The sequence below is a fragment of the Oncorhynchus mykiss genome, chromosome 16 (assembly GCF_013265735.2).
Source record: "Oncorhynchus mykiss isolate Arlee chromosome 16, USDA_OmykA_1.1, whole genome shotgun sequence".
Classification (NCBI taxonomy): domain Eukaryota; kingdom Metazoa; phylum Chordata; class Actinopteri; order Salmoniformes; family Salmonidae; genus Oncorhynchus; species Oncorhynchus mykiss.
The window spans coordinates 34,008,157-34,033,654 of record NC_048580.1 but is presented as its reverse complement, the minus strand read 5'-3'; the positions used below and the strand labels follow the sequence as shown (position 1 = coordinate 34,033,654).

At 44.0% G+C, this 25,498-nt stretch overlaps 1 protein-coding gene across 8 annotated transcripts in view; it reads right to left on the bottom strand.

The window, feature by feature from the left end:
• The window catches only part of plch2a (phospholipase C, eta 2a), a 184,269-nt gene that overhangs the window by 17,292 nt on the left and 141,479 nt on the right, over positions 1–25,498 (bottom strand). For all 8 annotated transcript variants that reach the window (XM_036946740.1, XM_036946741.1, XM_036946738.1 and 5 more), the window contains 12 exons: positions 25,206–25,326; positions 23,734–23,905; positions 21,230–21,337; positions 17,057–17,212; positions 16,007–16,105; positions 7,357–7,457; positions 5,388–5,476; positions 5,054–5,239; positions 4,518–4,625; positions 4,166–4,290; positions 3,868–3,952; positions 3,177–3,323 (listed from right to left, as the gene is read on the bottom strand). In XM_036946740.1, coding sequence (XP_036802635.1) covers positions 3,177–3,323; positions 3,868–3,952; positions 4,166–4,290; positions 4,518–4,625; positions 5,054–5,239; positions 5,388–5,476; positions 7,357–7,457; positions 16,007–16,105; positions 17,057–17,212; positions 21,230–21,337; positions 23,734–23,905; positions 25,206–25,326 — 1,497 coding nt within the window. The remainder of the gene's footprint in view (positions 1–3,176; positions 3,324–3,867; positions 3,953–4,165; positions 4,291–4,517; positions 4,626–5,053; positions 5,240–5,387; positions 5,477–7,356; positions 7,458–16,006; positions 16,106–17,056; positions 17,213–21,229; positions 21,338–23,733; positions 23,906–25,205; positions 25,327–25,498) is intronic.

Here is a 25,498-nt window from a genome sequence, read left to right as displayed (position 1 = left end):
CACCATGCGTGATGCCAAGCGTCGGCTGGAGTGGTGTAAAGCTCACCGCCATTGGACTCAGTGAAACGCGTTCTCTGGAGTGATGAATCACGCTTCACCATCTGGCAGTCCGATGGACGAATCTGGCCCTTTCCTGTTTCAGCATGACAATGCCCCCTGTGCACAAAGCGAGTTCGATACAGAAATGGTTTGTCGAGATCGGTGTGGAAGAACTTGACTGGCCTGCACAGATCCCTAACCTTAACCCTATCGATCAACTTTGGGATGAATTGGAACGCCGACTGCAAGCCAGGCCTAATCACCTAACATCAGTGCCCGACCTCGCTAATGCTCGTGGCTGAATGGAAGCAAGTCCCCGCAGCAATGTTCCAACATCTAGTGGAAAGCCTTCCCAGAAGGCTGAGTTGGTCCCCCAAAGAGGGGACCAACTCCATATTAATGCCCTTGATTTTGGAATGAGATGTTCGTGTCCACATACTTGAGCAGGTGTCCACATACTTTTGGTCATGTAGTGTATCAGTCATCAGTCAAAAAGAGGGTGTCTTGTCCTGCTCCTGAAATCTGCTCCTGCATTCATCCCGGTCATCAGCAACAGAGCATTGGGGTAGGTACATGTCTGACATCAATGTGTTTGCATTTACAATAATAATTTAATATGGTCAATAAAAAAATATTTATATATATAAAACATACTGTTGACATGTAGGCCAATGGAATGTTTTGCCTTTTGTGTGTTTTCACAATCTTATGGAGGTGTCATAACCAACCATAAAATAACGCTCAACGTCTAAATATATGTGTCATAACCATATTATAACAGGTTATGACATTACGACATAGTTATGACCACGTCAAAACGTGTTATGATGCTGGGTGTCAAGTAAAGTGTTACCTTAAACACTGTATTCCACTCTTCAAAATGGCCCGAGTAGCTCCCCTCCTCAAGAAACCAACACTCGACTCGTCTGATGGCAAAAACTATAGACCTGTATCACTAATTCATTTTCTTTCCAAAACACTTCTGATCAACTCTCTCGTTATCTCTCTCAGAACGACCTTCTTGACCCTAACCAGTCAGGATTCGAGACGGGTCACTCAACCCAGACTGCTCTTCTCTGTGTCACAGAGGATCTTCTGGACCCCTAACCAGTCAGGATTCGAGACGGGTCAATCAACCCAGACTGCTCTTCTCTGTGTCACGGAGGATCTTCTGGACCCCTAATCAGTCAGGCTTCAAGACAGGTCACTCAACCAGACTGCACATCTCTGTGTCAAAGCTGAACCTTTCTCTTTTGTTCTCATCCTCCAAGATCTATCCGCTGCCTTTCGATGCCGTGAACCATCAGATCCTCCTCTCCACCCTCTCAGGGCTGGGCGTCTCAGGGTCTGCACACTCTTGGACTCATCCTACCGCTCCGACCTGGTGACATGGAGAGGATCTGTGTCGACACCACGTACTCTCACTACTGGTGTCTCCCAGGGCTTGGTTCTTGGCCCCATCTTCTTCTCTCTATAGACCAAGTCACTGGTCGTATCCTCACATGGTCTCTCCTATCACTGCTATGAGGATGGACCTCTCCTCTACTCTCTATAGACCAAGTCAGTCAGCTCTGTCATATCCTCACATGGTCTCTCCTATCACTGCTATGAGGATGGACCTCTCCTCTCCTCTCTATAGACCAAGTCCCTCAGCTCTGTCATATCCTCACGTGGTCTCTCCTTTCACTGCTATGAGGATGGACCTCTCCTCTACTCTATATAGACCAAGTCCCTCAGCTCTGTCATATCCTCACATGGTCTCTCCTATCACTGCTATGAGGATGAACCTCTCCTCTCCTCTCTATAGACCAAGTCACTGGTCATATCCTCACATGGTCTCTCCTATCACTGCTATGAGGATGGACCTCTCCTCTACTCTCTATAGACCAAGTCACTCAGCTCTGTCATATCCTCACATGGTCTCTCCTATCACTGCTATGAGGATGACACTGAACTACTTTCTCCTTCCCCCCTTCTGACACCAAGGTGGCGAAACGCATCTCTGCGTGCCTGGCAGATATCTCAGCTTGGATGTCAGCCCACCACATGCTCGACAAGACGGAGATGCTCTTCCTCCCGAGGAAGGCCTGCCTGCTCAAAGACCTCTTCATCACAGTTGACAACTCCATAGTGTTGCCCTCCTAAAGTGCAAAGAACCTTGATGTGACCCTGGACAACACCCTGTCGTTCTCTGCAAACATCCAAGCAGTGAGTCGCTCCTGCAGGTTCATGCTCTGCAACAGGAAGCGGTGCAGGTCCTAATCCAGGCACTTATCCCCTGTCTAGACTAATGCAACTCTCTGCTGGCTGGTCTCCCCACCTGTGCCATCAAACCCCTGCAACTTATCCAGAACGCCGCAGCCCACCTGGTTTTCAACCTGCCCAAGTACCCTTCATGTCACCCCGCTCCTCCACACACTCTACTGGCTTCCAGTCGAAGCTCACATCAAGACCATGGTGCTTATCTAAGGAGCAGCAGGAGGAACTTCCCCTCCCTAACTTCAGGCTATGCTGAATGCGGGAGACACATTTCTGTTTAATGCATTCAGTTGTACGACTGACTAGGTATCCCCCTATCCCGTTTCTTTATACTTAGGTATACAGTATATATGGCCAATATACCATCACTAATGGCTGTTTTTATGCACGAGTGCCTGGATACAGCCATTGGCCATAGTATATTGGCCATATACCACAAACCCCCGAGGTACCTTGCTGCTATTATAAACTATTTTGGGTTAGAACAGTAACAAGTATTGTTTTGTCATACCCGTGGTATACGCTCTGACATACCACAGCTGTCAGGGCTCAATCCACCCAGTTTATAATAACAAACACATACCATACATAGCCTATACTAACACAATAGCCCAGGAAAGTCAGTTAAGAACCAATTCTTATTTACAATTACGGCCTACAACGGCCAAACCCGGATGACGCTGGGCAAATTGTGCACCGCCCTATGGGACTCCCAATCACCGGCCGGTTGTGATACAGCTTGGAATCGAACCAGGGTGTCTGTCATGACGCCTCTAGCACTGAGATGCAGTGCCTTAGACCGCTGCGCCACTCGGGAGCCCTGAGCAGCGGTTGGGGGTTTGGTGTGAGTGCAGAAGGAGGAGGATGTGGGTAGGTACCTGGTATCATGCTGTTGAAGGCAATGGTGCGCTGGCCAATGAAGTCCTGGCCGATAGGGTCGTGGTCCCACACCAGGAAACGGACCAGCACCAGCTCGGGCATGTGCAGCGTGAACACCAGTGTCTCCTCCCACATGGGGTTAAAGCCTGTAGAGGAGAGGAGAGAGAGGGAGGGAGGACAGGAGAGAGGGGAAGGGAGAGGGGGGAGGAGAGGGATGAAGCAAGAGAAGGTGTGGGGAAGAAGTAAAGTGTGAGAGAAAATATAGAAATAGACAGAGAGAGCGAGAGCGAGAAAGAGGTAGAGAAAGAGGGAGAGCGGTGAAGACACAGATTGAGATGAGCAGAGAGTGGGAGAGATATGGACAGTGAAAAAGAGCAGGAGAGAGGGAGTGAGAGAGACGAGTTAGAGCGCTGGCTCAGCAGTCATGAATAATTCAGGGTTGCGTGTGTGTGTGTGTGTGTGTGTGTGTGTGTGTGTGTGTGTGTGTGTGTGTGTGTGTGTGTGTGAGTGGAGACCCAGTGGTGCTGTAAAGTGCACTGCTTCGGTGCCAACCTCATCAATTATCCATGACATACACACACGCCGAGACAAGCGCAACCAAAAAAACAAAACACCTGACTTAACCAAACGTAAAGGACAAGTAGCGGGTGCAATGCACATTTAGCCAACTTTTTATCCAAGCGTACTCACCATTGTCATCCACCACCCTGGTTTGTTCCTTACAGCAGTCCACTGGCAGACCAATGATCTCCACCTCCACAAAGGGGTCGATAATCTGACCCACAGACAGACAGACAGAAGTTAAGAGGCTTCACCAAAACAGCCAATGTAGTAGCATTATTAGTAATAGGGACATTCTGTGTAATTTTGGTCCATAATATATGATCTTCCTCAAATTAAATCGATAAAAAAGGTCCTTTGGAGGATGGATTTTTGGCATATATTTGAAAACTGTATCTAAAATAATGAGTGAAAAATAAATCATCACCTCTCCTCTGTCCCCCAGCATGGAGTCTTTGGGTTTGGGCAGCTGTTGCCCGCTGATGATCTTCAGCACCAGTTGTTTCTTCATCTGCCCCGGCAACGGGTCCTCCATCATAGGGTTAAAGACACCTACAGGAGGGACGGAGGTACAAAAACCCTCTTACTCTTTCCTCTGTTACTCACGAGGCACCAAATGAAAGAAAACAGACTGAAACAGGGAGAGACAACCTAAAGTTGTCCAATAAGAAAAGCTTATTTTCGTTTCTGTTGCAAAACATTTTGCTACGGTGTGCACTTGTGAATACGGCCCTGTAGTTGTTTTGCTATGAAATCAATGGGAGGGTGCTGCTGCCCACCTTCACACATGCAGGCCGGCTTTAGGATGTAACCACAGTTGCCGTTGCTGTTGAACTTGGCTCGGTTCAGCTGGAGCACTCTCCCCTCCGACTGGTAGTTCAACGCCACTGAAAATCACACAAACCAAAACCTTTTTGATTAAACTTAGAAACTCAGAAAATCTGGGGGCAAATGGAACCATATTCTGTCCGCATGAGCAGCCTTTGGAGAATTCAACTAAAACAAATCAAACTTTATTAGTCACAAGCACCGAATACAAGTGTAGACTTGACCGTGAAATGCTTACCTACAAGCCCTTAACCAACAGTGCAGTTCAAGAAGAAGAAAATATTTACCAAGTATGCTAAAATAAAAAGTAATGATAAAAAGTAACAAAAGTAATAAGAATAACGAGGCTATATACAGGGGGCACCGGTACCGAGGCACTGTGCAGGGGTACAGGCTAGTTGAGGTAATCTGTACATGTAGGGGGGCAAAGTCCAACTCTACATTATCAAACAAGGTTTTTATATGGAAATGGACCCCCCCCCCATACCCAGATGGCATCCAGCATTCCAGAAGGGCTGTGGGTTGAAGTTGGAAGAGTCCACACGGTAGGAGGAGGGGTAGATGCGTGATAGCTGCCGCTGGTTGAAGTGGATGAAGGTGGCAGCTTTCTGCTGCATGATCTGGTGGGCCTTGGTCTCGCTCAGAGAAGACACCTGCCAACTGGAGCTGGCGGCTGGAAGACACACACACACACGCGTGCATACAAACAGACAACTAAATCCTTTATGTTGGCTTGGTGATAAAACAAACACACACAAAGAAAGACTCCTTTGTCTGAAATGGACTGTGAAGCAGTTTCCGGGTGTGTAATCCCTGCTCACCTTGTGTCTCTATGTCGGAGACGCCCACTGACTTGGTGTATTTGACCAGGTCTGACAGAGCCCTGGACAGCTTCATGGTCTTCTTCTTCCTGCAGGAAAACAACCAGTGAGCCAGTGGGACAGTGCTATGTTACGTCTAGGCTTACGGTATGGTTGTACAGAGCGTTTCAATGGTAACCTGCTATGTAGTACATGCTGCCATGTACCTGCTGTGGTGCAGGTGTAACATGTCACAATGGTAACAGCCCATGTCTCTGCGGTAACAGCCCATGTCTCTGCGGTAACAGCCCATGTCTCTGCGGTAACAGCCCATGTCTCTGCGGTAACAGCCCATGTCTCTGTGGTAACAGCCCATGTCTCTGTGGTAACAGCCCATGTCTCTGTGGTAACAGCCCATGTCTCGGTGGTCTTCATATGGTTGCACTCAAAAGGCATTCATTTACTCAATAAATGTTTGTTTTGTTCGATAAAGTCTCTCTTTATATCCAAAAACCTCAGTTTGTTCGAGCGTTTTCTTCAGTAATCCACAGGCTCAAACGCAGTCACAACAGGCAGACGAAAAATCCAAATAGTATCCGTACAGTTCGTAGACCTTACAATGAAATGCTGCTTACTTACTACAAGCCTTTAACCAACAATGCTTTAATAAGTTAAGGAAAAAATAGAAAAATAAAAGTAACAAATAACTACACAGCAGCAGTAAAATAAACAATAGCAAGGCTATATACAGGGGGTACCGGTACAGAGTCAATGTGCGGTTAGTCAAGGTAATTGAGGTAATAGGTACATGTCGGTAGAATTAAAGTGACTTTGCATAGATAATAAACAGAGAGTAGCAGCAGCATAAAAGAGGGGTCTGGGTAGCCATTTGATTAGCTGTTCAGAAGTATTATGGCTTGGGGGTAGAAGCTGTCTAGAAGCTTCTTGGATCTATACTTGGCGCCGGTACCTCTTGCTATGCGGTAGCAGAGAGAACAGTCTATGACTAGGGTGGTTAGAGTTTTTGACAATTGTTAGGGCCTTCCTCTGACACCACCTGGTACAGAGGTTCTGGATGGCAGGAAGCTTGGCCCCAGGGATGTACTGGCAGGAAGCTTGGCCCCAGGGATGTACTGGGCCGTACACACTACCCTCTGTAGTGCCTTGCGGTCTGAAGCCGAGCAGTTGCCATACCAGGCGGTGATGCAACCAGTCAAGATGCTCTTGATGGTGCAGCTGTAGAACGATTTGAGGATCTGAGGACCCATGCCAAATCTTTTCAGTGTCCTGAGGGGGAATAGACTTTGTCGTGCCCTCTTCACAACTGTCTTGGTGTGTTTGGGCCATGATAGTTTGTTGGTGATGGGGACACCAAGGAACTTGAAGCTCTCAATCTGCTCCACTACAGCCCCGTCGACGGGAATGGGGGCGTGCTCAGTGCTCATTTTCCTGTAGTCCACAATCATCTCCTTTGTCTTGATCACGTTGAGGGAGAGGTTGTTGTCCGGGCACCACATGACCTGGTCTCTGACCTCCTCCCTATAGGCTGTCTCGTCGTCGTTGGTGATCAGGCCTACCACTGTTGTGTCATCAGCAAACTTGATGATGGTGTTGGAGTCGTGCCTGGCTGTGCAGTCATGAGTGAACAGGGAGTACAGGAGGGGACTGAGCACGCACCCCTGAGCACGCACCCCTGAGTGTTGAGGATCAGCGTGGTGGGTGTGTTGTTACCTACCCTTACCACCTGGGTGTGGCCCGTCAGGAAGTCCTTAGCTTAGTGATGAGCTTTTTGAGGGCACTATGGTGTTGAACACAAGCCCTGCCACACGGTGGCAGAAACATTATGTACAAAATAAGTTACAAATAACGCAAAAAAAACATACACAATAGCACAATTGGTTACGAGATCGTAAAACAGCAGCCATCTCCTTCGGCACCACTCTCTCATAAGTCTCTATGGTAACAGTCCATGCCTCTACGGTAACAGTACCTGCTGTGGTGTAAGGGGGCGCGGGAGGCCATGCTGGTGCTCTCCTGGTCCGTGTCAGTGTCCTCAAGGCTGTTGGTCTTCTTCAGCTTGGCCGCCTTTTTCTGGAGGGGAGAAGGTCACAATACAGTTACAACAGCACCGATGCACTAAAGTTTCTCGAGATGAGCTTAAGTGGTGGGCCGAAGCAAGCTATCTGCTTTAGTTTTCAAGATGATTGATCTCTGTCGAGGGAGGAGCTGGTTTTTACATATTGTGTATATTTATTTATTCTGAACACATTTCCGTTAGTTGGTAATGTCAATTCTTGATTTTTTAAAAATGTTTACGTTCGCTAGCTGGACAGGCTAATGCCGCCCCAATTCCCCGGAGTGCCTGGCTAGGGTAAAGGAGTATGTAGTGGCAAGGGTCAGGGATATAGAGCAGGTCTCCTACACAGAGGCACGTGAAATAGTTTAAGGAGCGAGGGGAGCTGAAGATATGGTGGTGGATGCTCAGCAGACTGTGGAGATTCAGAGTGTTGTTCAACAGTTGAGGGAAACTGATGTGAAGAAGGTGGATTTTGTGGTGTCCAAGAAACTGGACATAATAGTATTTACGGCTGAAAGGTTTTTTGGGTTTCCAGGACTTCACTGCCAAAACATTGCAAAGAATACTTTCCAAAGATGGTCTTCCCTCTCAGGCCCCAGAGCCTGTAGGGATGGGTGTTGGCAGTTGAATCTGAATAAAGGTGTACACTGAGTTTTATTCCGTTTAGATTGATTTCGTTAATTATTTGGGCTGATTTACAGCCAAAACAGTAGGCGCTGGCATGCACCTATTGCATTTGTTTGTGGACTGCAATCATATCAAAGAAGAACACACTGCACAGTAGGTGGTGGCAATACACCAATAGGTGTAGTCTGCCATAAAACGTTAAAGAATAAGAAGAAAAAAGGCCAATGCCGGCGAGTACTAAACTGTAAACCCATCAAAAAATGGTGTAATATCCATGGTACTATCTCTGCTGATCACGTCTGTCAATCAAGTAATCCTTACCTAAAGTAGTAGACAGCTGGTGACATCTTGAGAAAGATCTCCGTCCGACAAACTGTTAAGGGATTTTTATCAATAATGACTAAATTATGTATACATTTCAATCAGGACTGACTAATCAGAATACTATTATGTTACTGTATAGATATATTAATTGTATTTTAATCCTAGTACTGAATATAATGTGTGTAATTATAATCAAGAATTAGAACAATGACTGTCTGTTCCTTGGTAGAAACGAATTAACTTATCGTCAGACTGGCTAGAATGCTTATCTATCTACACAGGGAAACCTTGGCCTGGTCGTAAATGATCTAAACCGGTGGGAGACGATGTAGGAAGGCTTGTGAACTATACTGCCATTGTATCGGAGTGGAGGAGGGACGGGACAGTTTAAAACCTATGACGTCATTTTCAGTTTATAACCTGTTGAAAATTGTATCATGTTCAGTACTCTCGAGAATAAACGCTATTGCTGGATTTTGAGACTGGTCTCTGCCCATTTTATGCAAATAAGTATCTTACAAATCCTTAGAAATGGGCTGAGTGTATTAAACATATAGATGGTTAATAAACATATAGGAATTTCATTCCTCTAACAATTGGTCCTTCGAACGCCGGAACTAAATATCCGTCTCTGTCATCTGAAGGTAGTACGCCGAAAACCGTGCACGGGCGGGTCTAAATCTTTTTTATTTATAATCTGACTACTTAGTTATAGAAATGTGATACCATCAAAATGACTCAACATTGAATCAAATAAACTTAACAAGTAATGTAGTTAGTTATCTTGCTAGTTGGCTAGCTAGTTACAACAAGTAGATATGTTGCTAGCTAGCAGGAGCAGATAGCTTTATCACTAGCTAGCATGTCATTTAGCTAATAGTTTATTCCAAGTAATAATTTAAGACGACATAAATCTGTAGGACAAGTAGTGTAACTCTAATACAGTCATCAAGGCAGGACCCACTCATTTCATTAATACTGACAAATAAGAAATGCCACATATCCCTGTCAATAGTTGGAGTAGGACGATCGCAGAGCACCCTGCCTCAGACGATCAGATGTGCATATCTATTCATATTATGGCTCGCAAACTCCATTCCTTTGCTGTGATGATTTATTTGTTTGTCTTTCACTTTTGTCTCACATAATCTATTCAGCTCTCCTGTGTCCAGCTCCCAGAGATCAACCAAGTGCTTTTGACCAAGCATGGGCTGATTCTCTCACTTGTGAGGAGAACCATACTACTGCAGTTTGAACTAGCCCTGCCATCACCATTTAGACATTGGGACCAGGTATGCATCTGCCTGTTGTCTTTTAGTTGGGGGTTTTGTCTTGCACAGTGTAGTGCATTATAGAGTTGAAGATACACATGCTTGTTTGAGCATCTCGAAGACTAATGTAGAATCAGTTTAACCTCTACAGGATTGGCGACCCCGTCCCCCACGCGAGACGGTTGAGCTAATGCAAGCTAATGTGATTAGCATGAGGTTGTAAGTAACAAGAACATTTCCCAGGACATAGACATATCTGATATGGGCAGAAATCTTAAATTGTTGTTAATATAACTGCACTGTCCAATTTACAGTAGGTATTAAAATGAAAGAATACCATGCTATTGTTTGAGGAGAGTGCACAGTTATGAACTTAAAAATGTATTCATAAACCAATTAAGCACATTTGGACAGTCTTGATACAACATTTTGGACAGAAATGCAATGATTCCTTGGATTTAAAAAAAAAAAAATCGGCAAAAATTAAAGCAGGAAGCACCAGTGACTCGGTCTAAAAAAAAAGTGGTCAGATGAAGCAGATGCTAAACTTAAGGACTGTTTGGCTATCACAAGCTGGAACATGTTCCGGGATTCTTCTGATGGCATTGAGGAGTACACCACATCAGTCACTAGCTTCATCAAAAAGTGCATCAATGATGTCATCCCCACAGTGACTGTACACACATACCCCAACCAGAAGACATGGATTACAGGCAATATTCGCACTGAGCTAAAGGGTAGAGCTGCCGCTTTCAAAGAGCAGGACTCTATAACCTGGAAGCTTATAAGAAATCACGCTATGTCCTCCGACAAACCATCAAACAGGCAAAGTGTCAATACAGGACTAAGATTGAATCGTACTACACTGGCTCTGACGCTTGCAAACTATTACAGACTACGAAGGGAAACACAGCCGAGAGCTGCCCAGTGACACGAGTCTACCAGAGTCTACCAGATTGTGTGATCACGCTCTCCACAGCCGATGTGAGCAACACCTTTAGACAGGTCAACATTCACAAGGCCGCAGGGTCAGACAGATTACCAGGACGTGTACTCCGAGCATGCGCTGACCAACTGGCAAGTGTCTTCACTGATATTTTCAACCTCTCTCTGTCAGAGTCTGTAATACCAACATGTTTCAAGTAGACCACCATAGTCCCTGTGCCCAAGAACACCAAGGTAACCTGCCTAAATGACTACCGACCCGTAGCACTCACATCTGTAGCCATGAAATGCTTTGAAAGGCGGGGATGTGATGGCTCACATCACCGTCATTATCCTGGAAACCCTAGACCCACTCCAATTTGCATATCGCCCCAACAGATCCACAGATGATGCAAACTCTATTGCACTACACACTGCCCTTTCACACCTGGACAAAAGGAACACCTATGTGAGAATACTATTCATTGACTACAGCTCAGCGTTCAACACCATAGTGCCCTAAAGGCTCATCAATAAGCTAAGGACCCTGGGACTAAACACCTCCCTGTGTAACTGGATCCTGGACATCCTGATGGGCCGCCCCCAGGTGGTAAGGGTAGGTAACAACACATCTGCTATGCTGATCCTCAACACGGGGGCCCCTCAGGGGTGCGTGCTCAGTCCCCTCCTGTACTCCCTGTTCACTCACGACTGCATGGCCAGGCACGACTCCAAAGTCATCATTAAGTTTGTCAATGACCCAACAGTGGTAGGCCTGATCACAGACAACGATGAGACAGCCTATAGGGAGGAGGTCAGAGACCTGGACCATGTGGTGCAAGAACAACAACTTCTCCCTCAACGTGATCAAGACAAAGGAGATGATTGTGGACTACAGGAAAAGGAAGATTCCCCCATTCTCATCGACGGAGCTGTAGTGGAGCAGGTTGAGAGCTTCAAGTTCCTTGGTATCCACATCACCAACAAACGAACATGGTCCAAGCACACCAAGACAGTCGTGAAGAGGGCACAGAAAAACCTATTCCCCCTCAGGAGACTTGATTTGGCATGGGTCCTCAGATCCTCAAAAGGTTTTACAGCTGCGCCATCAAGGGCATCCTGACGGGCTGCATCACCGCTTGGTATGGCAATTGCTCGGCTTCAGACCGCAAAGCACAACAGAGAGTAGTGCATACGGCTCAGTACATCACTGGGGCCAAGCTTCCTGCCATCCAGAACCTAAATACCAGGTTGTGTCAGAGGAAGGCCCTAGGTCTAAGAGGCTTCTAAACAGATTCTACCCCCAAGCTATAAGACCCTTGAACATCTAATCAAATGGCTACCCAGACTATTTGCATTGCCCCACCCCCTCTTCTACGCTGCTGCTACTCTCTGTTATTATCTATGCATAGTCACTTTAATAACTCTACCTACATGTATATATTGCCTCCATTACCTCAACACCGGTGCCCCCGCACATTGACTCTGTACCGGTACCCCCTGTATATAGCTTAACTATTGTTATTTTACTGTTGCTCTTTAATCATTTGTTATTCTTATTGCTTACTATTTTAGGTATTTTCTAAAAACAGCATTGTTGGTTAAGGGCTTGTTAGTAAGCATTTCACAGAAAGGTCTACCTACACCTGTTGTATTCGGCGCATGTGACAAATAACATGTCATTTGATTTGATCCGTCTGAAACGTTCACATACACCGCTGCCATCTAGTGGCCAAAACCTAAATTGCGCCTATATTCCTAAATCATACATTGACCATTCTCTTGTATTTCAAAGACTATAAAAAAAATGTAAAACAATTATTACAAACTCATGTTTTTTTCTTTGTATTATCTTTTACCAGATTTAATGTGTTATATTCTCCTACATTAATTTCACATTTCCACAAACTTCAAAGTGTTTCCTTTCAAATGGTATCAAGAATATGCATATCCTTGCTTCAGGACCTGAGCTACAGGCAGTTAGATTTGAGTATGTCATTTTAGGCAAAATATATATTTTTTTAAAAGGGTCCGATCCTCAGGTGACAGATTATTTTCCTATTGTAACATGCAGTGGGGAGAATTATATTGCCCCCGTCAGGAGCCCAGGATTTTGCCATAGATGGTAGAGCTCTCGTCTCTGGAATACACAGGTATTATGTGAGGACTGGAGTTGGGAAACACTGTGCTAAAGCACTGGTCTCCATCTACATCGGTTGGCTACATTGGTGACCAGGGTGGGATTCTTTCCATGGCCCTGGGCGGCAAACAAAGGCTCCTGGAAAGAATTCTGAAGTATCTGTTGATGACAGTTCTATAGTCACCATCAGAGGCTCAGGCTCATAGATGGTAAAGCTCTCATTCCTGGACTGCAGCGTTGTAAGATTGTGCCCTCCACAGTACTTGATATACATTGATTGGTACTGCAGCTTACACTATATTTAGATACTTCAAATACTGCCTGAGACACCTTTGCGATTTGTCTCCGTACTCAATAAATGGTGAAACACTATTTGTGATGGTGTTCTTTGATCTAAAGTATATATATGAGATGTACATTTGGAAAACATGTCTGACGCTCAGACTCATAGTTTGTAGAATAATGAATGGCTTGGTAAGGTTTTGGCACTGTCAGCCTTTAGGATCGTAGAAAAGTGAATCATTTAAACCAACATGTGGTATTTGAAACTCAAATGTGAATTTCCCAACTGCTTTTTGTATAATCCTATAGCCTCCATCATACCTTATTTTCCAATATTATGCATTCCTGCCATGGTATTGGGTAGCTGCCATTTGAGAGCTCATCTGGTTTACAACTCTGGTTATCTTATTGCAGAGCACACTGAACAACTGTTTGTAGAGAACATTGTATTGCAAGGTAAGCTATATGTGTAGGCTATGTCCCATGTATTGGCTAATATGCAGATGCAGGTGTGGTTTTTAAACCTCTATTCTAGTATACATGACACACATCTTTCTATCTACATGATTTAATGTTTATTTAAGCCTGCGGCTAGTTACATGAAATGAGACATACAGTGAGTGTACCAAACATTAGGAACGCCTTGCTAATATTGAGTTGCACCCCCTTTTGCACTCAGAACAGCCTCAATTCATCGGGGCATGGGCTCTACAAGGAGTCGAAAGCGTTCCACAGGGACGCTGGTCCACGTTGACTCCAATGCTTCCCACAGTTGTCTCAAGTTGGCTGGATGTCCTTTGGGTGGTGGACCATTCTTGATACAGACAGGAAACTGTTGAGCGTGAAAACCCCAGAACTGTTGCAGTTCTTGACACACTCAAACCGGTGCAACTTGCACTGACTACCATACCCTGTTCAAAGCAACTTAAATATTTTGTCTTGCCCATTCACCCTATGAATGGCACACATACACAGTCCATGAATCCTGCATTTCCTCAAGGCTTAAAAATCCTTATTTAACCTCAAACCTGTCTCCCCTTTTCATCTACATTGATTTAATAAGTGACATCAATAAGGGATCATAGCTTTCTGCTGGATTCACCTGGTCAGTCTATGTCATGGAAAGAGCAGGTGTTCCTAATGTTTTGTCCACTCAGTGTATAATCACGCCAAAACATGATTGTGAATTCACTGACAGAGAGATGGCTAATGATACACAAATGTACATTTACAGTAGCTGGCTAGGCTAGTCAAACTAACATAGGCTAGATTTCAATAAATTGGCTAAATGGTCAACGGAGTTACCTATTCATACGATCAAGACAATTCATATTGCATGTTGCATATTTCAAGTGCACTCGAAAACAGTTATCTTATTTCAGTTTTTGGGAGCTAGGTATATTATCTCTTTCTTAGTAGACAACAGCTCGCATTTTCACAAGAGGCTGTGTTTACATCTAGTTCCAAGTTTAGCAGTTCAGCAAATTTACCTGAGCAGACAGTGTTGAAATATAGTTTTTCTGAGAAGATTTGCAAGAATTTACAGTGCCAACAAATATTATAGTTATCAAAATAATGTTTTACTGTCATATACAAAAAAAATCTAACTCCTCCCTCAGCGGGGATCGATCAACTTCAAGTTTTTCGGCTTTGGCCCACCACCTAGTTGTGTCTGAAATTGCATCCTATCCCTACTACAAAAGTATTGTACTTCCACAAAAAATCTGGACTACAAAGAGCAGGGGTAGATTTAGCCCGTGGGCTGATTTTTGTCAGAGCGGAGGGTCGGAACATAATTATAATAATTTGTACACAGAAAATTGACCCCAACTAAGCCCCCCCAAAAATGGTATTTGAAAATAAAGATTTCATACCTAGATTACATTGACACACAAACAAATATTTTTTTTTATTCAAGGGAACGTATTTCCTAAATAAAAAAAATCTGAATTCCTTATGATTTTACAGTATTTTTTTTAACCCAAACTAATATACACACTGAGTATGCAAAACATTTGGAACACCTGTTCTTTCCATGACATAGACTGACCATTTCAATCAGTGTAGATGAAGGGGAGGAGACAAGGTAAAGAAGGATTTTTAAGCCTTGAGACAATTCAGACATGGATTGTATATGTGTGCCATTCAGAGGGTGAATGGGCAAGACAAAAGGTTTAAGTGCCTTTGAATGGGGTGTGGTAGTAGGTACCAGGCTCTCCGGTTTGGATGTGTCAAGAACTGCAACACTGCTGGGTTTTTCACGCTCAACAGTTTCCTGTGTGTACCAAGAATGGCCCACAACCCAAAGGACATGCAGCCAACAGGGAAGCATTGGAGTCAACATAGGCCAGCATACCTATGGAACGCTTTCAACACCTTGTAGTCCATGCCCCGACAAATTGAGGCTTTTCTGAAGGGAAAAGGGGGTGCAACTCAAAATTAGGAAGCTGTTTCTAATGTTTTGTACACTCAGTGTAAATCTTTTTTTTACTATAAACTTTGGGGGGCTCCAAAAAAAAATCACTTCTGTTCCGGTTTTGACCGGCCTGTTGCCGACCCGTGATATAGGGTGTGATTTCAAACAGCCATGGATCTAAATGGACATGTTTTAAATGGAACATGATACTGACCTGACATTCCTCAAAAGACTAATGAAATGGAATGAGAAGTGGTAAATTCAATCATGTTGAGATAACAACAGGAATTAAGGACAGGAGTGGAGACCAGGGTCGTGCTTAGCAGGTACAAAACAGAAACGTTTCAAAATGCTTCTAAACGGAAGAAACAAAAATTTGCATTCTTATAAGACAAGTTCAGTTGGTACGGTAGCACCTCTGCTCCAAAGTGTTTTCCATCAGTACTGTAACACTATGTTGAATCAAATCATTTCACTACGTTATAGCCTACTGAACATGACCCAAGAAAGATGACCTGGGAAGGTGGACAGGAGAGGAAAGAGTGAGGAAGAGGAGGTGGGGTGGCGAATGAAGCCCACCTTGCGTTTGGAGAAACTTCCCATGAAGCTCCTGCCTAGACGCTTGTTGGTGCTGGGGTTGGCTTCGTCCCCTGTGTCAGCATCATCATCACCTTTGCTCTGGAAGAGAAGGAGCACACAAACAAACACAATTCAAGACCTCCTTTAAACATATTTTGTTCCCACAAAGACACCTGTTCAGTTCCAAAGTGATATGTTTTTGGTCCCACTTTCAAATGGATAATAAACTTGTAGAGGCTTTCAAAAACATTTATGAAGACAAACACAAACACACCTATTTTCTTCACCATGTTTATTGTCTTCACATAAGCAATGCCTCGAGACCAATTTGAATGCTAATGTCCTCCTTATTGAAATTGATTCGCGCTTGGCCTGTGTGTGTGTGTTGTGTGTGTGTGTGTGTGTGTGTGTGTATATGTGTGTGTGGTTGCTTGCATGCATGCGAGTATATGTGTGTACTGTTGCTTGCATTAGGCACCCTGGGCAGGAGGCATTGCCTCCTCAATCAGCCATAGCCCTCCGCTGCTGCTAGGCCACACTACTTAATGTTTATCATGATTAGGAGAGCAAGAGAGAGAGAGAGAGAAAGGGCTCAATTACAATGCTAATGAAACATTCTACTAATAATGGGCATCTCTGCGATAAGAGAAAGGGGAGGAAAAGAACGATTGTCTCAGCGAAAACCAAAACGTTCGCCCAGAATACTTATATAAGTGTTCTATAAGTGTTGCTTCTCCGGCTTGCAGTGGTACTTAACGAAATGTCCCTTCATATTACTTACAGAGGTAGTATAACCCTGACAGAATAAGTGTGCAGAGGCTCTCTTCTTCACTCCACTCACACCCCCGTTGGGTGTGCGTGCGGTAGCCTACATTTCTTCACAGACCTGGGGGTTCAAATACTATTTGAAATCATTTTAAATTCTGGATCTGTGCTTGATTGAGCATGCCTGTTGCAATGGAACCAATAGAAAAGTCCAGGCAGGTTAAAGCAAACACTCAAAGTATAGAATATGAACCCAGTTCTAGTCTACAGAGCCGTGGTTGTTACCTTGGAGGCTGACTGATCGGTGGGCTTCCCCGTGGGGGACAAGGTGGCGATGGTGAAGCTGTCTGGGTCCTCCCGGTCACGGATCTTAGACTCCTTCAGCAGGTTGTCCAGCTTCTTCTTAGCCACGTTCTCTACCTGCTTCCTGGTCATGGATGTCTGGGAGGGGGAGGGATGGGGGAGAGAGAGTGAGGGTAAAGGAAGGAGAGAGAGAGAGGGGGGGGGGGGGGAAGTGAAGAAAGGGGGGGGCGAGAGAGAATTACAGGGTCTAAGTACAACCATATATTGCAACAAAGAAAGATCGTCATTTTGTTTTGATTTACAAAATAAATGGTTGGTCAATGGTCATGCAATATGTCAGAGAAAAGACAATATGGACACTACTGTAGAAAAGCATTTTTTGTAGATACTTTTATGTGGAAAAAAACCCTGATGTTATGCCTAAAGACGCAAAATTAGAGCACTATAGGAAACAGGGTGCCATTTAAAACCACTGAATATTTCAGCATATAACATTACTATTTCATTGGTTGAGAATGAGATTAGTTTTATATGACAATCTGCAATATTGTAATGTACTGATGTGTACTATTTGATAAAGAGTAAAGAAACAATTCTATGAGCACTGACAACATTCATATTGGATTCAAACTATTTTGTGTGCAATCCTTAGGCATTGTGTAATATTGTTCATTGTAATTTAATGTACACTTAGTATACAAAACATTAGGAACACCTTCCTAATATTGAGTCCCATCCCCCCTCACATTTGCCCTCAGAACAGACTCAATTCGTCGGGGGATAGACTCTACAAGGAGTTGAAAGCGTTCCACAGGGATGCTAGCCCATGTTGACTCCAATGCTTCCCACAGTTGTGTCAAGTTGGCTGGATGTCCTTTGGGTGATGGACCATTCTTGATACACACGGGAAACTGTTGAGCGTGAAAAACCCAGCAGCGTTGCAGTTCTTGACACAAACCGGTGCACAAAACTGTTGTCTTGCCCATTCACCATCTGAACGGCACACATACACAATCCATGTCTCAAGGCTTAAAATCCTTCTTTAATCTGTGTCCTCTCCTTCATCCAGTGGTTCCCAAATGTTTTATAGTCCTGTACCCCTTCAAACATTCAACCTCCAGCTGCGTACCCCATCTAGCACTAGGATCAGCTCACTCACAAATGTTGTTTTTTATCATCATTGTAAGCCTGTCACAAAAGGGTGTGCTTGAAAGGATGCACATAACTCTGCAATGTTGGGTTGTATTGGAGAGAGTCTCAGTCTTAAATCGTTTTCCACACAAAGTCTGTGCCTGTATTAGTCATCATGCTAGTGAGGGCTGAGAATCAATCCACTCTCACATAGGTACGTGGTTGCAAAGGGTATCAGTGTCTTAACAGCGCGATTTTCCAAGGCAAGAAACTCTGAGCGTAGTCCAATCCAGAAATCTGGTAGTGGCTTCTGATTTAATTCAATTTTCACGGAACAGCTTATTGCAATTTCGATGAGGCTCTCTTGTTCAGATATCGGTAAGTGGACTGGAGGCAGGGCATGAAAAGAATAAGGAATCCAGTTGTTTGTGTCATCCGCCTTGGGAAAGTACCTGCGTAATTGCGCACTCAGCTCACTCAGGTGCTTCGCTATATCACATTTGACATTGTTCATAAGCTTGAGTTAGTTTGCACACAAAATAATAATACAAGGATGGAAAGACCTGCGTGTTGTCCTTGTTAATCCAGACAGAAAAGAGCTCCAACTTCTTAATCATAGCCTCCATTTTGTCCCACACATTGAATATAGTTGCGGAGAGTCTTTGTAATCCTAGATTCAGATCATTCAGGCGAGAAAATACATCACCCAGATAGGCCAGTCGTGTGAAAAACTCTTCATCATGCAAGCAGTCAGACAAGTGAAAATTATGGTCAGTAAAGAAAACTTTAAGCTGATCTCTCAATTCCAAAAAATGTGTAAATACTTTGCCTCTTAATAACCAGCGCACTTCTGTATGTTGTAAAAGCGTTACATGGTTGCTGCCCATATCATTGCATAGTGCAGAAATATACCAGAGTTCAGGGGCTTTGCTTTAACAAAGTTAACCATTTTCATTGTGGTGTCCAAAACATCTTTCAAGCTGTCAGGCATTCCCTTGGCAGCAAGAGCCTCTCGGTGGACGCTGCAGTGTACCCAAGTGGCGTCGGGAGTAACTGCTTGCAATCACGTTACCACTCCACTATACCTCGCTGTCATGGCTTTTGCGGCCACAGGACAAATACCAACATATCTTGAACACCAAAGTCCATATGATGTCACAAAGCTGTCCAGTACTTTTCCAGTGGTTTACAGAAGAGGATGTCTTTCTTAATTGACCCCCCATAAACGTAAGGGACAAACACCAGGAGCTGTGCCACGTCTGTTGACTCATCCAGCTTGTATGCGAAGCAGTAGTTGTTTCAAAACATCTCCTGCCATGTCACTGATGCGTCGTGAAACAGTGTTGCTTGATGAAGGCATTGTTTGTATAGTTTTTTGGGGCTTTTTCCCCCAGCATTTTCCAAGCCATATCCGCAGCAGCAGGAACAATTAAGTCCTCCACAATAGTATAGGGCTTGCCTGTTCTAGCCACTCGGTAGCTCATCATATAAGACGCTTCTAGCCCCTTCTGATTAATGGTATCTGTTGCTTTTATATGTCTTACTACTCGAAAGTCGTCTATATTGTCGCTCAAAAAACTCCTGTGGCTTGCTTTTCAAAGTGTCATGTTTTGTTTCTAAATGTCTGCACAAGAGTGAACCCGCGAGAGAGTAACGGTTAATGTGATTGGATGTTAATTAGGTGGCTACCTGTAGTTGACATTGTGTTGTTATTTCGCTGAACACTAGATGGTTGAATTTTAATTTTTGGCAGTGTAATGAGGCTACTCAGGTGAGAAAAAAACCTCACCCAAACGTATAGCCCCGTTGGAAAATATAAATGGACTGTTTGAAAATGTGAGTAAAAAAATAAATGTCAATCACATTTTTATTTGTCCGTACTCCCTACGGCATTACGCGTACCCCAGTTTGGGATTACCCGGTCTACACTAATTTAAGTGACATCAATAAGGGATCATAGCTTTCACCTGGTCAGTCTATGTCATGGAAATCTTCTGTATCCTGTATAGTGTCAAAAGAGAGCACTATGGAAGTTGGACCTGAAACCACTTGCATGCTTCTACCACTAGATGGGAGAGTTACACCACAAACAAACTCCTGTCATCGGTCTCAACATGTACATAGACAATGTCCTGAGATACAAATCAAAACAGATGTACATAGCTAATAGCTACATTATCCAAGCAGTCTTCAATTGTTTCCTTCCACATAATATACATACTATTTATCACACCTTCAGGACCACTAACTGTAATGGGCTTAACGACAACTATCTTGTCATATCAGTGAGGAGGGAAAGGAGACAAGGAGAAGCAACCACTGAGAGAAATTGGGACGTATCCTAAAAATTACACCATTGGTCATGGTAAAGCTTCTCACTTTGACTAAGGTTTCATACAAAAATAGAATTCCCATGTCCCTTCTAACGATTCTATGGTTTATGGTTTCATAAATACCTCTGCACTGGCATTGGACAGCAGAGTCACAGGTGTAGTGTGCACATATGTGTGTTAAATAGGATATGATTGGGGCGGGGTGATGTTTAAAGAAGTCTGAGAAGGACCACGTTTTATAGTACCTTCCACTTCAGAATGCATGGACGACAATGAAAAGATAGAGCGAGAGATAGGTACACAGCGGGAACAACAGAGCTTTAAGACAGAGAAGACGAGACATGAGGAGGGGGCCACAACGGACACGGGCTAATGCTTAATTGGGACATCATTCATCAAGTACAAAACGGGAACGGAAATCTTATCCCTGACATAAACATGCATTCCCACAATCACGAATGCACATTTACCAGCACAGATAATGATACAATAATAACAACGACAAACATACTGGGGTTGTTTCTAGACTCCAATTAGGAACAAACAACATCCAGCACAATATACAATACAGTATATTTCGGTCTGTATTGTATATTGTATTATTTTCAATATAGAATAGATCGACCGCAGAGATGGAGGGATTCAAATGGGTAAATGGAGGGAGGAGGAGGAGAAGGGGCGGGGTCCTTACATCTCCGTTCATCAGTTTGCAGTCGTCCTCCATCTCGTCAGCGCTGTCTTCATCCGTCACGTCGCCCTCCTCGTTGTCCTCGTCGATGTTCGGCGGGAGCTTCTTGCCCTGGCGGACAAAAGTGCCGTTAATATGTGGGTCATATTTATTAGGCACCAAACAGAAGAAAAACATTCTGTATGAGGGATGGAATACCTGAATAGGATCAATAAGAATCGCACATGTTCATACTTCTTTGCAAATTGTTTTTCGATTGCATGCTCTAATGAAGTAGCACCAAGTAGCACCATTTCATGAGTTTCTGGGTAGATGTTACCCGTAGGCCAGGTGTAGAATCATGTAACCCTCCTCAATCCTCTACCTGAACCATTAGGGATGGGTAAACAAACTGACCTGTACTCCATTCTAGGACCTTTTCATCTGTATGCCAGTGTGTGGGTCAGTTCGGCTTTGAATTTGACATTTTAGGTTGGACTAGATATTCATAACATAATACTGTCTAATTCAGTGTAAACACCAAATGGGTTGTTATTGCTCAGAGGTGCTGAGTGCTATTAACATGGTGTGTAGTAAAGGGTGTAGCTTTTTGCACTATATTTCCCCAATCTGAACCATTAGGCTTTCCTCCTGAGTGCTAAAGGTGTACCAGCCGTAACAGCTACAGCAGCCACTAGGGACTGTTCCCATACCAGTATATCTGGGGTAGTGTTCAGAATGGTGTCATGTTGTAGATAGAAATATCATACATAAAAGCTGGCACAAATGCCTATTCTCCTTGACAAAGAAGAATGTCTATTCTACATGATGCATTTCTATTTTGTCCTGTAAAATGACACTTTCTAAACATGCTGTTAACCAGTAACGGTTTGATTAAATGACACAAGCGGCCCGGCTGAGTAGCAGCCTTATACTCTACGAGAGGGACAGTTGAAAAGACAACGCTGATGGATAGAGGGGTAAACATGTCAGGGATCGATGCAGCAGTGAAGGATTGGTCTCCATTTTGCCGGTCGCCGGTTTTCCAAGGTTCAACGAGGGGATGTTTGTTTGATTTTCTCAGCAGCAACCATGGTCAATAACGAGGTCCGAGGCTGTGATATTATATTATTCAATGGAGAGCCGCGTGGATTCTGTTCTGGCTCCAGGATTGATCGAAAATGGCTGCATTTAGTGTCATCGGACAGTTTCGCAAGCAGTGTGCACGTTGTGAGTGGAGTGGAATGAGTTAAAGGCCAATTCCACCCAAATACTTTTGGTATTTGTTTCTTTAGTCCATTGTTGATATAGTTCCAAAATGTTTTGCATGTCAGCAATCAAGTTTTCCAGACATTTACCTTTCAATATACAGAAGTCCAGCCGATATGATAAAATCATTCGGGGGGAGTTTTCCTTTAAGTGCTGTGTTAAACATCCTAGTGTGCTTCTGGTATGCAATGTTTTAGAACCATCATAAGAAGCGGTCTCTTTCGGGGCCACACACACGCGCACACACACACACACACACTATTGACAGTTAATTGAAACACAGACAAAACTATAATGATCCACAATCAAATGAGAAAATCCATCCCCCTCAGCCAGTTCCAAATGATCATGTAGGAGTGATGTTATAGTACAATCACACGCAGCTCTACTGGACAGCTGCCACATGGCAGTGTGATGTGAATGCCAACCAGGCCTTGGTACTGGGCCTTCTTCCACTAAAGCACCTGGCATCAATAAACCCTCCTTAACTTCAAAACTGGCTGTTCTGTCTTGTCTGCTAATGTGGAGTTGATGGAGGCAACTCAGTTCGTTGCAGACATGCATGTGTCTTAGCACTCTTAAAAGGTTTCCTCTCGTTGTCTCCTTTCTTTAGTGATAATGAAAAGAAAAAAGCTGGATAGCTGTCAGCCATATTGATTTGGCCAGTCACGTCCTTTCAAGGTCAGAGGGCATGAAGGAGAGGACTACTTCCGAAGACCCACTAGGGCCAAATCAGAGTGATTCTTAAGCTGTCTGTCCGGGGAAGACGTGTGGAGTTGAGGCTGTATTTAGAACAGTGTGGTAACTTGCGCTAGAAGTGCCCATTGACCCATAGCAGTCTGATGTGCCTGAAGTCAGCTACAGGTTGAACAATTTCCACAATTTCCACAACACCATTTATGTAGCGAGAAGGAAGGAACTCAGGCGCCTCACCTTTTTTTAGAAATGAATTTGCTTGTTTCTAATATGATGTATTGCTTTTGGCAATATTCCTCCCTTTCTGTAATGTGACAAGGGTTAGTGTCCAAGCCTGCAGGCTTTTGTTCCAACCAAGAATTCTATTTCAATAGTCCGCAGATCCACAATTCGCTGTATCAAGTGTATAACTGCTGGGAAGAAACACAAGCCTGAACACCCAGTAGATCTCCTCTCTGGGACGGATGGTGGAAAGACCCCTGGTCTATGGCTAGCTGCTAAGAATAATACTTCTGTGTGTGTGTGTCTGGGCGTGTGTGAATATGCGAATGCAAAGTATTTACCTTGACGAGGATCTTCCCTTTGAGGGTGTCTGGGGAGGGCAGGTGGCCCTGTTCGTCTGCCTTGACGGCCGAGAGGTCCAGCTTGTCGCCCATCACCTCCACCAGGTACTGGGCCATCTTCTTCTGCTGGGGGACGCTGCAGTGGTTCTCTATGGACAGGATCACTGGGTAGCTGACAGGGACAGACATGGGTTATCACAACGTCTGAGACTGGAGGACAAAGACTCAGGTACAGCCAGAGATAAAGCCATCAATCTATATCGTGTCAGACATCTATGGTACAGCCTTGGCACTGGGTTATCACTACTCAGACAGTCGATGACTAAGACATGGGTTTTCAATTTGTCACTAGAGTTTCAGTCCAATGTCATCACCTTCAACCCTCTGAAATGTGATTTTGAAGTGCCTCAGAAATGTACAACATTCTCTGAAGTTGAATACGTTCCTTGCTGTTCAAACAATTATGTACAAATAGTCTTGCACTAAAGATCACCCAAATATGCATGCAGACTCACGTGCATCTTGATTGGATTATCACCTACAGTAGCACTGCATCTCTGATGGTATGTGTGTGTGTGTGTGTGTGTGTGTGTGTGTGTGTGTGTGTGTGTGTGTGTAAGCAGGTCATGTAGAAACACTTGCTTGTTCCAGTAAGCCTGTAGGAGTGTCAAGCCTGCATTTCTCTGTCTACTAAGGCACACAACACAGCCCATCATAACCCAAGACATGATGGTCGCCGACGTTCCCTGTTCTGTCCTCAAAAACATGTGTGTGGGTTAGACTGCAATTGCTATGGGTCCTACTCAAAACACTACATTGTCTGGCAATGCTTTTCAACTATGATCCCAGGGATTCGTTGTGTAGTCTGATAGATTTCATTCTAGTGGAGCATCAATTTGTATGCTTGCTTTGTTCAAGAAAAACAATTCAATGAAAGAGACTGAGTCACTGAGAACCACCTATTTGTTTTAAGGAATATTAGGAGATAATTATCTTTAATAGTTTGTGATTTATAAATGACTATAATAATTCAATAAAAATAAATGTTTTTACCATGAGCCTTGTTCATTGATGTATCTAATGCATTTACATACCCTACGGTAAAGTAGACTACATCTGAATGTCATACTGCAAGCATTAGCATAAACGCACAATGTTGTTAGGCTCGCTATTGCGTGCATGACAAAAAAAAACTCTCATCAGACCCCTATCTCATGAAACACCATACTGGCGGCAATTGAATTCAACGTCTCATTCCCACGCATTCTCCTATATAGGCTCAGGATGAAGACACGGCATAAGGGAGAGTTGTGAATTGAGATTATGTGCGAGCGAATGTCTCAGGACCTCATTTTCCATGTGCCATAAAAGCCCCACTTTCTGTCAGGTGGTTGAAACCTGGGAAACTAGCTGAAGTATCTACGGACAAAAGGAGAAGAAAGAGATGAAAATCAAAGCAGCGACACACTTACTCGTTTTTCAAAAAGGCGTACTTGTTGATGGTCTCGATGACGTCTTTGAAGAGGATCTTGGAGGTGAGCGTGTAGCCGTGGTGCACGATGGGCTCTCCGTCCTGCCCGTCCCAGCAGTCCACTTCAGTGGAGGGGAATAAGAAGAAAGGGGCGAATGAGAGGAGCGACCATGAGAAGGGAAGGGCACTCAGACAGTTAATAGCCCTGTGTTATTACTTTAAACATGCTCTTTTACTTACTAGGGACCCATTACAGTCACTGACTGTGATGATAGACATAGTGAATATTTGTAA